Source organism: Nyctibius grandis, chromosome 3 (assembly GCF_013368605.1).
Source record: "Nyctibius grandis isolate bNycGra1 chromosome 3, bNycGra1.pri, whole genome shotgun sequence".
In the NCBI taxonomy this organism is placed as follows: domain Eukaryota; kingdom Metazoa; phylum Chordata; class Aves; order Nyctibiiformes; family Nyctibiidae; genus Nyctibius; species Nyctibius grandis.
Window position 1 is genome coordinate 77,857,646 of NC_090660.1, and position 15,561 is coordinate 77,873,206.

A 15,561-nucleotide genomic window follows, 5' to 3' on the forward strand; every position below is an offset into this window, starting at 1 on the left:
TCCTTGTCTAAATGTATGTGCCCCAATTTCCATAGAGCTGTCTGATTAATCAGTGTGAGACATGGAAGAAGACATATGAAAGCTCAGGCAAGTGAGCAAAACCAAATTTCCAACACAGGGTGTATTTTATTCCATCTAACAATCCACATGTTTGTATATCAAGTCCAGAAATCACCATACCACACCGTCACTGTAAATCACAACCCTCAAAAGGACTTCTTGGTCTTCTGAGTTGAGAATCAGATTCAGCTGTACGGACAGTCTTTTTCACAATCTTACTGTGGGCATTTCTAGGAAAGTTCATAACCCAGCTGATACCAGATTTTTTTCCTCAATGATGACAACATTACATTGGTTTCTATGAATTATGAAGAGCCATTAGAAATCACTGTGTATTGCATTTTCAGTCATTTTCTTTTCTCTTCAATTCCCACATACGGTGTTTAAATGACTGTCCTGATACTGGGGATAGTGAGTACAGATTTTGAAATTAGAATACAGTCGCATAAACCAGCTGCAATAGTAAGCAGAAAACTGGACCAAATGAAAATTGCGACACGTCACATGCAAGTCAGTGTAGGACAAACTGCAAGAGAGCTGGCGTCCGTAGCCATACTGAGCGAAAGTCGCTGCTTAAACAAGTGTGCCCAATGGAAAAAGCATGAGTTACTGGAGTAAGCGGCTGAAGTGTGGGAGCAAATGGCTGTGCACGGGGAAAAGGAGAGTAAGTTCAATTTGCTAGAGTTGGGAGGGTTGGTGGGTAGTGGAGGATAAAAGACAATTAAAAAAATAGTGGAAGGCACAGAAAAAACACAACCCAAAACATTTCAAGGGTGATAAGGAAAATCCTGTTCTTTTCCATCACTGAAAAAAAATTCAAAGCCTTCCTCTTGGAGAAATGGCACTCAATACACTGCCAGTTTGCACCTAAAATCTCCTAGATAACCAGTCTCAAGTGACTGTGAAAAACATTAGCTGAAACCAACACGTATTCACATGATGAAATTTAGATTATCAGATTAAAAAAAAGCTGCCTGTTCCCTGATTCTTTTTTATTTCCTTTCTAGCAAACAGAGGGAAGAAACATGAGAGATTTTTAACAAATTCTGTTACCAGTTTCATTTTTGCTATCGGTTTTATGGGGGTGAGAGATTTGTTCAGCTGTTACAGTGTTGGTCATAAAATAAACTGTTTAGATAGATGAAGTTTTTATTTTTTCCTCCTAGTCTAAAAGCCATTGACATTATACACAGTTTTTCTTAAAGATGATGTGTATGGAAATTATATTTATCTCCTACAATGGTAGGAGCTGTAATGTCTCTTATTTTGCAGTTGCTACATCCAGTAGGAAAAAAAAAAAAAGAGACACAGATGGCTCAGCTACAGCATGTCACCATACACTGCTCCTTGCTCAGACTTAACATAATTTCTATTATTTTTCCTGTTTCTGTGAATATTAAATGAGAGAATGAGAAGACTACTTCATTTGAAAGGCTTATTTAATTTCCCTTCTCTTCATTTGCTCTGTTTACTGAATTACATTTCCATAGGAGAAGGGTAGGTAGAACTATCTCCCCTGACTAAACAGTTCAAATGAGCTATGAGTAAAACCATTTAGATGTAATTCACAACCATGTTTTATTAATAACAACCAACTAAGGATGTTACTGTAGCTCAATATGTAGTGAATTTCTGCAGGCTTTTATCATTGCATTCATGTTATTCTCAAAATCTTTTAATATTGTGTAACTCTATCTTAACAGAGCTTTTAATAGATATGTAATGTGTCATCAAAAGTTATGTAAATAACTATTTCAAGACTTGTAATCAAATGCTCGTAAAGAGGCGTTTACTCCTTTTAAAGTCAGCACTCAGTTGTATTAATGATTTTTTTAACATACGTCTGTATCTGAAAGGCAAGTTGTAGTCATACGTAATGAAACTTCTGCTTTCAAACTGAATCCCTCCTTTTGGAATGCAAACGGAAAAGATTCCACACTCTTTGCATTCCTTACTGGTTTTCTGACCGGAAGGTAAAGTAAGGACTATATATATATACACACTAAAAAACTAGGACTAGACACACTAAAAAACAATGACAACAGATGATTTTTTCTTCAGCCTTTGGCACCTCAACATCACTCATTTGCTGTTTTTCTGTGTACACTACATATATTATTTAATTAGATAATGGAGTTACCCAAGAAACCAGACCTCAGATTCAAAGGTGAGAGCTCACTGCCTACTGGCATCTGTGGGCAAACACACAACTGTGCCAGAAGAAACTACTTTGCCTGGGAAAAGAATTCCCTGCACCGAAGTGGAGTAAAATTTTCCATGCTAGAGCAAATCTTGGAGCATTGAGTTGCATGTCAGTCTGACGTCAGTGCCAGGTAAGATTATGGAGCAGATCATCTTGAGTGCTATCATGGGGTACGTACAGGACAACCAGGCCATCAGGCCCAGTCAACATGGGTTTATGAAAGGCAAGTCCTGCTTGACTAACCTGATCTCCTTCTATGACAAGATGACCTGCTTACTGGATGGGGGAAAGGCTGTGGATGTTGTGTACCTGGACTTAGTAAAGCCTTTGACACAGTCTCCCACAGAATTCTCCTGGAGAAACAGGCTGCTCATGGCTTGGATGGGTGTACACTTCACTGGTTAAAAAACTGGCTGGATGGCCGGGTCCAAAGAGTTGTGGTGAATGGAGTTAAATCCAGTTGGCGGCCGGTCACAAGTGGTGTTCCCCAGGGCTCAGTGTTGGGGCCAGTTCTCTTTAATATCTTTATCGATGATCTGGACAAGGGGATCGAGTGCACCCTCAGTAAGTTTGCAGATGACATTAAGTTGGGCAGGAGTGTTGATCTCCTGGAGGGTAGGAAGGGTCTGCAGAAGGATCTCAACAGGTTGGATCAATGGGCTGAGGCCAACCGTATGACGTTGAACAAGGCCAAGTGTCGGGTCCTACACTTGGGTCACAACAACCCCATGCAACACTACAGGCTTGGGAAAGAGTGGCTGGAAAGATGCCTGGTGGAAAAGGACCTGGGGGTGTTGATTGATGGCCAGCTGAATATGAGCCAGCAGTGTGCCCAGGTGGCCAAGGCGGCCAACAGCATCCTGGCTTGTATCAGAAATAGTGTGGCCAGCAGGGCAAGGGAAGTGATCGTCCCCCTGTACTTGGCACTGGTGAGGCCGCACCTCGAATACTGTGTTCAGGTTTGGGCCCCTCACTGCAAGAAAGACATTGAGGTGCTGGAGCAAGTCCAAAGAAGGGCAATGAAGCTGATGAAGGGTCTGGGGAACAAGTCTTATGAGGAACGGCTGAGGGAACTGGGGTTGTTTAGTCTGGAGAAAAGGAGACTGAGGAGAGACCTTATTGCTGTATATAAGTATCTGAAAGGAGGTTATAGCGAGGAGGGTGTTAGTCTCTTCTCCCAGGTAACAAGCGATAGAACGAGAGGAAACAGCCTCAAATTGTGCCAGGGGAGGTTTAGATTGGATATCAGGAAAAATTTCTTCACGGAAAGGGTTATCAAGCATTGGAAGAGGCTGCCCAGGGAAGTGCTTGACTTGGTAGTGTTGGGTTGGTGGTTGGACTTGATGATCTTAGAGGTCCTTTCCAACCAAGAAAGACGATTCTATGATTCTGTGATTCTGCATTGTGTGTCTATGCTTTTTTTTTTCCTTTAGACATAGCAGATGCATTCCCATGTAAACCCACTTGTAAGTTTACAGCTGATATAAACCATTAGTAAAAACATCTCAGAGGAGAAATGTCCATCTGCTTTCAGGCACCATAGAAAAATTGTTGCATTTCTATGTACATGTTGATTTTTGAGAATTATGAACACTGATGGGCAGGGAAAGCTGGCATATTTCTCAGTTGATTAAGAAAACTTTTTTTTCTTCTATTTCTCAGCAAATCCTTTGCTTGTTGCTGTTAAGATTTATATATGCCTGAGTATATTACCGCATTCATAGAACTTAAGAATATTTCATGTCAACTTTACTTTCATTATTGAACATGTTATACAACGTGGATCACAAAATCCCAGAGAAAAGCTGTCTCAGTGAACTTGACTTTAAAATTTTCTGGCATTATAATTATTTCTGTTTGTTTTTCTCGAGAATGTATTCTTCTCTACTTGAAAAGGCAAAAATTTTCTTTAGGGAGTGGGTTATTGCATAGAAAACACAAATTCTTAAAAGTTAAGCTTCATGCTGGTAGAATTATTTTACAGAATGAGACAGTAACAATTTCTAAAAATATGTTTCCATTTAACAGGAGCTACTAAGAACACTTGCTCTCCTTTTCAACTAAACATTAGGATTTTGGTACAGTTGGCTAGTAATGTGAACTGGAATCACAGAAAATAAAATTCTCAGCTGATTTACTAGTTCTGTAAATGCAGTGGCTTTAAGCCAGTTGTAACGGTGAATTTTCTCTATGCAGAATATTGGCTCACAAACTTCATGTTAATTTTGAACCTATGAAGACCCTGAGAAGGAGTGAAGTCCAAAAAAAGTTGTTGATTCACTTACAAGAACAGCTGTTAATGAACCAGTCACTCACTGACTAAAACAAGATTGATTGATCCATCCCTGTAGAGGGACTATAATTTAAGATAGTAAACTTATAAAGATACAAAAATCCTGTATCAGAAGGTAAAATAAGACACATAAGGAAACTTGGCATTTTTCTTTTTCACTTTAAATTGTGTCCCAGAATCATTTTGTTGAGAACAATAGGTCACAATGATTTCAAAGGGGCCAGAACTTCACCCGTTCTCCTGCTTAGCTCCTCATTTCTTGAATTTATTAAAATTTTTTTTCCAGAGAGTGAACAAAGTAATTCATACACAGGAAAAACTAGTCTGAAACTCTATTAATAACCAACTTATTTTTATTAGAGCAAATACAGTTGTGAAAACTGTACATTGTACATTTTGGGTCAAGAATTATAAATAGAGAAACTGATAAAGAGTTCATTCTTTGACAGCAAGAAACTTTAAATAGACAAAATGACATTATTAAGTACATTGGCAGGCTTCATTGTGCTGTCCAAAATGTAGTGTACAATATAACAACCAATTATAAATAGCCTTTCATGTAAAATACAGCTGTGCACATTTTAGAAAAATACTAACAATTTGTTTGAGCTTTGTTTTAAAAAAGCTTATAAATCATACATATTTATAAATGGTACTAACATGCTTACTTAAATTTATAAACATTTTCATAAGCTTTGTTACCCATTATTTCCAGAGCATAAAGTATTTTAAATAAACATTTAATAAGAATTAAATATGTCAGTTACAAAATTACCTCTCCATGTAAGGAGACAGGGGGTGATTCACTGTTGGGTGGAACATTTCGTCCATTACGTCAAGGCTTACACAGTAACTTTTAAAATTTTGTTCTTATTTAAAAATTACTTTCCTAAATTTAAAACACAATTTAAACTTTTTTAAAAAATAAATATACACGTTTTATTTTCATTTGCTCTCTTTCTGCTTTCTTCTTTATCCACACTGGTCAAAACACAGGATTCTCAACATACTTCTGTAAAAAACACCACGGTGTTACTGTCCTGCTTGGAGCTGCTTCGTTGCACAACATTCAGTCCACACCTATGTTACTTTAATATGCTGCATCGAAAGATAGCTAATGTACTTTGTAAGAATGTCGCCCATTAAACCATGCAAACACTTAGAAAGTTTACAAACAGGTTGAAAAACTATATTGTATGAAAGATTTTCTAATAGAGAGAAAATAAACCATAATACAAGCCCTTTGCTTTTTGTAGCTTTAAATTAAAATGTTTACTTGCCAAATGATCACACCACATATTTTCAGTAAATAAGCATGCTTTTGATTAATATAGGCTACAATAATTACAGTATAATGGCACATAAAAAGAAACATTATCACATCATTTGAACAAAGGGCTGTGAAACTACTTAAGACAAACTTTCCAAATGAAAAATTTTGAGTTTTTTTTAATGCTGAGGTAAAATTATAAATAGACTTTAAAGACACTGAAGGCATCAAATCGATAAACAATCACTTAACATTTCTAAACGCTCTACCTGAATGTATTCAACACAAATCTAGTATTTTAAAATTATGATAATTTATTATGAGCATTAGCTAGCTTAACTGTCATTGGCATTAATGTGCACTCAGACAAGACTTTATTTTAACCGCTGGCAAAATACCTCAGTGTTGAAACATAATAACTCAAATCACCAATTACCACAGCACCAGAATTAAAAAAAAAAAAAAAAAAAAAAGAAAAAGAAAAAGGAAAAAAAAAGTCAACATGCAAACCCAGTATCTCGTCTTTCTTGGCTTATTGTGATATTCCACCTCCTGTTTAGAATGTGCTGATATCAACTCAAGATTCTTATTCTTTTATTATGTAAAATTTTGCATTCTCTTGGCATAAGAATTTGAGCACTTTTAGGAAGATGTCAACAGTTTTAAATTTTGCAATCATGGTATATTACTAAACCTTAAAGCAAAACAGCTCTTCAGGTTTAGGAAAAGGAATTTAAGAATTTTATCTTCGGATTAGAAAAAGAGATTTCATATTCTGCTTCTGCTGCTAGGCAGAACTGGTACCTTTCTCCAGGTTGGACTAGACACTATGTTATGGCTATATATCAAATTTCATAAACAACGAATGAACAGAATCATGCACAGGCAAATGAAATTCGATCTCCCAGAACACTGCAGGAGATGTTAAAAGCAGCAGGTAATGGAATAAGACTGGTGACTGATGCTGCTAACTATTTCTTCTAATGAGATAGGAGTGAACGCTGGAATCACTTCCACAGCAACAGAATCCTCTGACCACATTCCTCTGGCAGTCGTTTTCCCATCTCCCCACTAAAAACATCAGACGGTAAAATAGTAAGGCAGCTGTTAGCTTCTATCAACAAAAAGTGCAGCTCCGTGCATTTCCAGTTTAGTCACACTCTGCTGGAACAGATGGAGAAGCCAACGCACTTCACTGGCGGGGCTGCTTCAGCAGATTATTTTGTTTGCTTTCCAACATGGCTGCTTGCTTCAGCTTTCAGAGGACCCCAAAGCCACGAGCCATCAGCAGAGAAACTGATCTGTGTCCCTGGCTGAATTTTCCAAGTTTCATCTCTCTTGCGTCCCATCCTAATTCCAAGCCTCCTTCCCTGTGTCTGAGTATGACAGGTGCCATTTAAAAGGCTGATGACACAACTGCAGAGAACTGTGGGCTAACACCACTAGTTGTCATGACTTCACTGAAGGGTCAAAACAGTTACATTATTAAATAACTATGTTGAATCACATTCAGGCATAGCTAAAATTAAAGTAGGAAACATTAAAAGTACGCAAAGAAATTAAATATTTTATCGTTTGAGGTGGGGTGGATATGGTGATTTTTATATGAAAACAAGACTTTTCTTACCTTTCCTAATTCCAATCAAGTTAGAAAATGGACAAAAAGAATGGCTAAACCAATATTCAACAGCATTACCAGGGCGATCATGACTGAGTTAGGGCCCTGAAAATAAAATTAAGATATCAGAATTAATGCAGCTTTCCACACAGTGCACAGCAATGAACACGACCCGACTTTATAATTTCTACCTGTTTTGACCTTGCTCTGAAAGATTACCTAACTATTAAAGACTCTGCTCCCGAAACGTAGCCATTACCCTTGGTATTCAGGTGAGCTAAATATCATCTGTGTGAAAATGAGCTGGATAAATACAGGTGAGAGTATATTGCTACACTGTTCTTAATCCCACTGAGATTAAACCATCTGCCAAATATGACTTCACAAACAAATGAAAAACACCCTATCAACATAAAAATAGTATCAGCTTAAAATAAAGCAAAACAAAGAACTTTAACTACTTTAGGAAAGCTGGAGCACTGTTCCTCAGCCTTACAGCAGGATTCTTCCCCTATTCCAACCCGTTTCAAAACAGAAAAAGGGTTTTGCATGACAATGTGTTGTATGAAAAGAATACCCTTTTTTTGATAACCAAAGAGAAAAAAATGTTACTTACCTAGCATACCTAGCAACGTTTCAATTACAGATTAAAAACAATTTTACACCAGCAAAATTACAAACTTGCTTTGATTTACTCTGACACTTAGTGGTCATAAATCCTTATTTTATAGACCTATTTAGTGAAGAAATGAAAAGTCAAAATACTCCTTCCCTTCCTCACTAGAGGTAAACTTGGTTAGAAAACTTAATCATTATGTAATTTTAGTCTTTTTGTGAAGCCAGAGAACAAAGTTTTAATTCTTTTCAGCAGTTTTGGAAAAAAAAATTTTCAAACATGGATGCTTTTTGCTGAGCAACTTGAAATAATGTCCTGAAAGGAAATTCTCAATTCTTCCATTCTCCTCTTCACAGAATCACAGAATCACAGAATGTTAGCGATTGGAAGGGACCTCGAAAGATCATCTAGTCCAATCCCCCTGCCGGGGCAGGATTGCCTAGACCATATCACACAGGAATGCGTCCAGGCGGGTTTTGAATGTCTCCAGAGAAGGAGACTCCACAACCTCTCTGGGCAGCCTGTTCCAGTGTTCGGTCACCCTCACCGTAAAGAAGTTTTTCCTCGTATTTATGTGGAACCTCCTGTGTTCCAGCTTGCACCCATTGCCCCTTGTCCTGTCAAGGGATGTCACTGAGAAGAGCCTGGCTCCATCCTCATGACACTTGCCCTTTCCATATTTATAAACATTAATGAGGTCATATTTGGTTTACTACAATGTATTTTCACAGAGATTTGTATATGCTTACATATTAAGCTCACATATTTCTCATGCTGAAACAGTCTCATTAAACACTTTCTACCAGAACACACCTTTACACAGTAGTTAAGATGGCAGGCCAGATGTGGACTGCTAAGTTTTTGAGTAAGTCACAAAATATATATGTCAAGTACTCCTTAAACCTCCAGGGAGTCTAAAGCCAATCAGCACCTCTGTCCATAAAGGCCATAAAGTTCCCTTTGGACCTATTCAGAGGCATCTGTTCACATGCTGAGGAACTAGGTGTTGAAGTTCAAACAATGATTGAGACTATCAGGATGCTAGTTAAATGCTGCCATAGGGGTAATGGTATTGGCAGCAACATTCATATTTTGCTTAATGGCAGAATGTCTAAAATATGCTAGGTTTAAGGTCATCTTAGTCAAAAGGATTTTGAATACCAAGTTCCCACTTACCAGTGGTATGTTTTAACCATTGGGTCACAGAACAGAAGTGGAACCATGTTCCTTCCTTCTTACTGGAAGTGAGCCACTACGTGCCAAAGAATATGAGACACTTGGTGACAGAGAACAGGCATAAAAGGAAAGCATGACTCCATGTATGGTTATGTTTCTGACCACAGCACTGTAAGCAGCCTTACTGTAGTAGTGTGTAACTCAAGGTTAATTTCTTCTTTTTCTGGTACGGTCGCAATTGTGCTAGCTTGGGTACTTCTATGCTTTTCTACTGTGAAGGAAATCCAAGTTCCCACCAGGATTCCACCAAATGCATTTGGCAATTGTGAGATTTATGCATGAAAGCCATATTGGAAGACTTTGGGCAATAAAACATGTTTACTTGAAACAACAGCTACTTTGAGAATCTCTCAGTTTTCCTGTCTCGGAATGTCAGTGTCAAGACCCTTAGAGTGAACCTTCCATTTAATGACTTCTTCTTTTGCAAAAAAAAATCCCAGGATCTCACAACAAACAAGAATAATACATACACGCTAATGCTACGTATCTATCAACAGCAAGTGTGATTACACTATTAAATTCCACTAAGATTTGGATTCAGCATCTTTCTCTCCAGGGCTGTGGATGCCCCATCACTGGAAGTGTTCAAAGTCAGGTTGGACAAGGCTTTGAGTAACCTGGTCTAGTGACAGATGTCCTTGCCCATTTGGGATCCCACCTAAAGATTTTACAGTTATACTGCACCAGGAATTGCAAGGAACTGTGAAGGAGATGGTTGCCTAATACCGTTAAAATTCACTGTGATTTGGCCGTCTAATGCTTTGCATATTTGAAAATAACATCCATGGAAATCAAGTTGATTTACTACTATTGAAGAAAAATCTGGACCTATGAGGACTTCACAGGAGCCAGGAACTCATTCATTACCTGAAATATATCCTGAAACAGCATCCTGATAGCTGCAAGACAGCTTTTGGCTGAATGGCAAGTTGCAGGTCAAACAGCAACTCTGTATCATTAGTGCATAGTCTTACAGAATTAAGCTTGGTGGAGGGGAGGGGATTCTCTATTGATGCATCTGTCAGTCAGGTTAGGTGTAACAATCTCATCACAATAACATTAGATAAATTAGGCTAAAAAACCTAGGGGCTACAGTCTGAATCAAGAGATCTCATCTACAAAGACAGAAGAAACTGACACCTTAAGAACTGGGTTGCAGATTTTATATGAAGATCAAAGAAAAATGTGTTGTTTATGATAATGAGTCTACGCTTTATACAAAGAAGTAAATCCCGTCTCCTCTGGCCTGCTACGTGCATTTTGTTTCCTCTTTTGATAACCGCAACTTTCACCCCAAAGCAGAATTTCCTGATACACAAAAAAAATGATCAAACAATTTTTATGGAGCACATGGTTATTATGCAATAAACTACTACCTGTTTTGTACACACCTATGAAATGCACATTTAATGCTTTAAGACAAATACCATAAATAAGACTGCAGTGTCCTGCAAGGGCTTAAAATAGCAAAAGCCAAAATTAGTCTGAACAGTCCAAGAGTGACTAGAACAGGTGCACTAAAGAAGCTGTAGTAGAAAAACTCCAGTCCTGCTTAAAAACTGCCCTTTCAGCTTCTAGTAAGTCAGACACTTATGTAGTTACAAATATAACCATACGATTAGTTTTCATTTGGAGAGGGAAGAAAGTTATTTTCCTAAAACATAGTGCCAGGAAGTATTAAGACTAGTCTTGTAATCCCATTGCATTAGGAATGTCCATTAAATTTAGCATAAAGTTCTTGCTCAGAAGTTTTTTTAGGATCAGGCAAATACTGATCTATTTTTTCTAACATCATGGTAGTTATATCCCTTACTAACTGGATGTTAAGTGAACAAAGAGATGAGAGTAGAAGCACACTGGGTAACATTCAGCAAAATGTCATGATATTAGATACAGGTAAAAACCAGGCTAAACACTCTGTGTAGCTTAAAAATCCTTACCAGGAAAACCAAAAAATGACATTATAGTAGAACACTTGTGCCTGGGCTTGTACCTGGGCTAGGGCAACACATGTCAGGAAAATCAAACGTGAATTCAAGAACTACACTGCAATGCTATTTTTTTGCAATTCAATCCCACTTTTTTACCCAAATCCAAGACAATCTCAAATTAGCTCACATTCAAGGTGGGACAGGAGCATTCAAGAGGATACTGGGGCTAGAGGCTGCTAACAAGCAATTAGAAACAACAGTTAGTACTGGTTTGTGGTCAAGTGTCTCTATGCACACTTCACACTGTGGTAAATACAAGATAATTTGAAGGTGCCTAATGCTCAGTGAAAAAAGCATGGTTTACCTCTCACTACAGTAAATGCCTGCAAACAGGCAACTATTCTGGAGCAGCTGATGGACAGTAACTTTGTCGTAGTGTTTCATGCATATTTTCACCTTGATAAAACTATGACAGAGTCTTATGGCTCTTTCTCATGAGCTCTGAAATGATTCTAAACTTTGGTTTTTGAACATCAGAAAATAAGTATACAAACACATTTATATACTTTATGTGCTGATATTTTTCAAGTATAATGCCAGAAACAGGGATATCTAGAGAATCAATACTGTTCCTGAAACCAACTTATCGCGCAGATGATATTCAGTGACATTCTTAAGGATGAAACAGATTCACAGAAAATATGAAACGTGAATTTTATTACTAAAACAGCTACTGGAGACTTCTCTGTAAATGAAGTTGTTTAAAGTTCTTAATCCAAATTAAAGTTTATGTTTCATTCAGATGTAAGAAATGGCTTTGATTTAGATATATGAAAGGAAGAACTGAAAATCATACATCCTATATCTATCTTCTTAATGCTTTCTCACTGAAAACCTGGAAAAAGCACAGCACAATTTTATACAGGACTTTCGGATAAACCAATGAAAGTGCTCAATAAATGTTATAGACTCATTTTGTATCCCAAATCCAAGTTTTCTTGTTCTCTTTTCATGAGACTGAGAGTTTCTTAACAAATACATTTTTAAACTTTTACGGAGGATCTAAGGCAGACTTACTTTAAAACCACAACAATATAATTTGTCAGGATGACTACTGCAATTGCAAATTACTGATTAAAAAAAAAAAAATTCCCCAATGCAGCCCTAGAATTCTGAAGTCTCTCAATATTCACAAGTGCTTGGGATAAAGAGAAGTACACTGATCTAACTTCTCCCCAGTAACTGCGCACTCTTAGGTTAGCCACTGCGTAACTCCAGCACGCTATTGAGCTCAGTCCAGGAGTGCTGCAGAACAGCCTACTGTTTTTCTGAGGCTGAAAGGTGATACAGAAAATTAAAAAGAAAAGTCTCCAGGCAGTGTTAACAGTCAGTCTGTACTACATCTCTCCCTCAGTTCGCTAGGCCAATTTCTGCTTTAATTGTTTTAGGATTTTTACTCATTTCAGCATTTTAAAGAAGTAAGCATGTAGGAAATTTATTCTACGAGGGCAAATTTATAGACACATAGGGAAGACATCTTTGAAAAAACCACCTACATCTACATATATCTTAAAACGCCGTTATATTAAAAATGAGTTCCTAAATTCTACCTTCCTTCCTTACTGAAATGCTGATAATAAGAATAATGCAATTAGTGTGCTCCAAACGAAGCAGAGGGACAGTTCCCAGATGATCTGTAGCATTAGTAAACAAACAGTTGCTAATGTACAATATCTCACCACTCTTCCACCTTTCCTGATAACAGGCTATAGGTTCATGGTCCTTATCCTGATCATTCCAGAAGGTCAATAAACTGCTGTTTAGGTGCCCTACTTAGTTTCTTAAGGTGAAGAATCCCTCAGCTCCAAACCATTATTTGATTTGGATGGAATGTAGGAAAAATAAGGACTATTTCTAGCCACTTATTTTCAGCAGAGCTGAACAAAAGATTTAAATTCAGGCTAAAACTCTGTGCATGCTCACTCAACATTTGCAAGTCTGACAACTTTGTGCTACCCTATATAGGAGTCATATCTGTGAGATTTGAAAGGTTAAAGGACTGACACCAGCTGTAATACAGATTTGCAGATTACAAAACCACTGTGAACATCTACTTTGATCTGCACAAAACAGAATATAAGCTTCCTGCTGAACTAGAGGATATCATCTTGGCAAAATGCTCATTATTGAACTATTCAGTGACAGCTCCAAAAACTCGGCATCTGAAAACTACATTTAATTAATATCATTAAAAGCAACAAGACTTTTCTCTAAATCTGTCCAGCTGTTGGATCTTCTTACACATTTGCCAGTTAGCTTGGGAAACTATTTTATAAAGTGTATTTACAGAAAGTGATTTAATGTGTCAGATTTTTTTTTTGCCTCGAATCTTTCATTGTAAGATAAGTTTTAATCATTCTTGCAGCTCTTCGTGGGACTTTCCCTTAAGGTTTTTTTCATTTTAAATCCCTGATTTATGGACACTGTATTTTATTCCAGAAGTGGTTGCACCAGTGCCAAAACCAGATAAAATGGACTCCCCATGTACTCTTGCTTAATCTTTCCTGTTGATAAATCTAAGGATTATATTAACATCTCTGAACAACAGCAGCAGACTGGGAGGTCATGCTCAGTTACCTCTCTTGCTCCTGATTCACCAATCTTTTCCAGTTCTGATCCTGCACGGCCAGGCTCTATTAACTGTCTTTCAATATACAATCTTATATTTTGCTGTGCTGCATATGGATAATTACACTTGCATCTTTCTTAGCAGGTGATTTGGATCAGCTTGTATTGGTGATCCATTGCCTTCATTATTTATGAGTTACCTGGTCTCTCTGTTTTCTGTAAACTTCATGGGTAACACTTTTATGTCCTCTTCCATGTCATTAATAAGAATGTTAATAAAATAGAGCAGCAGAATTAATCCAAGAATGACTTCACCAGACTAACACCAAATTACTGATGTTTTTCCAACTACTTTTTGAGAACCATCAGTCAGTTTTTAAAAAAAAAAAATTAATGTGACATTTAGCCTTTGCGTTACTCTGGCTTTCTTGTCAGAATACATAACTGTGTAAAAGCAAATCAAGTGACCTTCTAGACTGAGGATATGATTACTCTGTCACACTTGAAGATATCAAAATTGTTTGACAAGACATTTTACAATGCATGTGGGCTGGAAATTCTTACACCTCTTTATTAATGAAGTCTGGTGTCAATTATTCAACTGTTTTGCCTGAGATCAGTGCTAGGCTATCTGGATCTCATTAAGTGGGTCATTCTGTTTATCCCATCAATAATGACACACTGTTTTTTTTCGTCTGGAGTACCAAAAACGATTCAAAGAAACAATGCTTATAGAAAAGAAACATTATGACAATTATCTAGACCTCTTCATTTGCTAAAGGTTAACTTCAGGATCTACAACTAACATTTTCCTGAGTTTCTCTTGGTCCAGAAATAATTTTATCATCATCAGAGATTCTGAATTTGATAACCTGGCTTTTTCTTCTAACATGGAATAGAAGTGCTGTTAGTCATCTTTCCTTTTCTGCATAACTATTGATAGTTCTATTATTTCTAAATAATAACGAGATTCAGATTCACACTGATCTGAATGTATAGTTTTAAAACTCCTTCTCCATTTCCTACGAAAAAGAAAGTCAAATTTTTCATGTCACTGTAAAACGCAAGCAATGCTAGATGTATGCATTTTAAAACAGTTTGTATTTTGATGCAAACTGCCTGTTTTTAGAGCCTACAATCAACACAGAGAAGAAAATGAAAATAGGAGATTGTCTGGACTGGGTCAGATGACATGCCAGCATCCTTGTCTCCAACAGTGCTCAAAAGTAGACATTCCTTGTCTCCAACAGTACTCAAAACTAGACCTTTGGGGAGGAGCATGAGTGTAACGCCCAGTACTGCCCAATTACCCACTGACGTACAATGAACATTGTTTTGAAGAGAGAATATATATCTCTATATCTGCAAATATATATCCACACACACATAAATGCACATATATATATATACACACAGACACACACACACACTAATACGCACACTGACACAGTTTTGTATTTATGGATGCAATAGGGATTCATGTTTAAAAAGTCTGTCAGTATCTGGCTATCAACTATGCCAGTTTTCCAAAAGGATAAGGACTGGAATATTTGTTCCTCACTCTAGTTTGGTGTAGAGGGTTCTAGCTAGCAGACTGTATCCAGATGAAGATTTGACAGAAGTGAACTTTGCCTGTCTTTAGGTTGCAAAGCTCAGCCCTAGGAGGCAAAAGCGCAGTGAAAGTGAAAGGGTTTCTTGCAGTACTC

General features: G+C 37.4%; 1 protein-coding gene across 5 annotated transcripts in view; it reads right to left on the bottom strand.

The window, feature by feature from the left end:
- Positions 1-299: 299 nt before the first annotated feature.
- JPH1 (junctophilin 1) overlaps positions 300-15,561 on the bottom strand; it is a 93,990-nt gene continuing 78,728 nt past the window's right edge. The window contains exons 5-6 of one of the 5 annotated variants that reach the window (XM_068397054.1): positions 7,454-7,549; positions 4,892-5,568 (exon numbers count right to left, since the gene is read on the bottom strand). In XM_068397054.1, the coding sequence (XP_068253155.1) occupies positions 7,469-7,549 (81 nt within the window). In that variant the 3' untranslated portion in view covers positions 4,892-5,568; positions 7,454-7,468. Of the gene's footprint in view, positions 463-4,891; positions 7,346-7,453; positions 7,550-15,561 lie in introns of those variants that run through there. The other 4 variants (XM_068397055.1, XM_068397052.1, XM_068397053.1 and 1 more) reach the window with 4 other exon arrangements.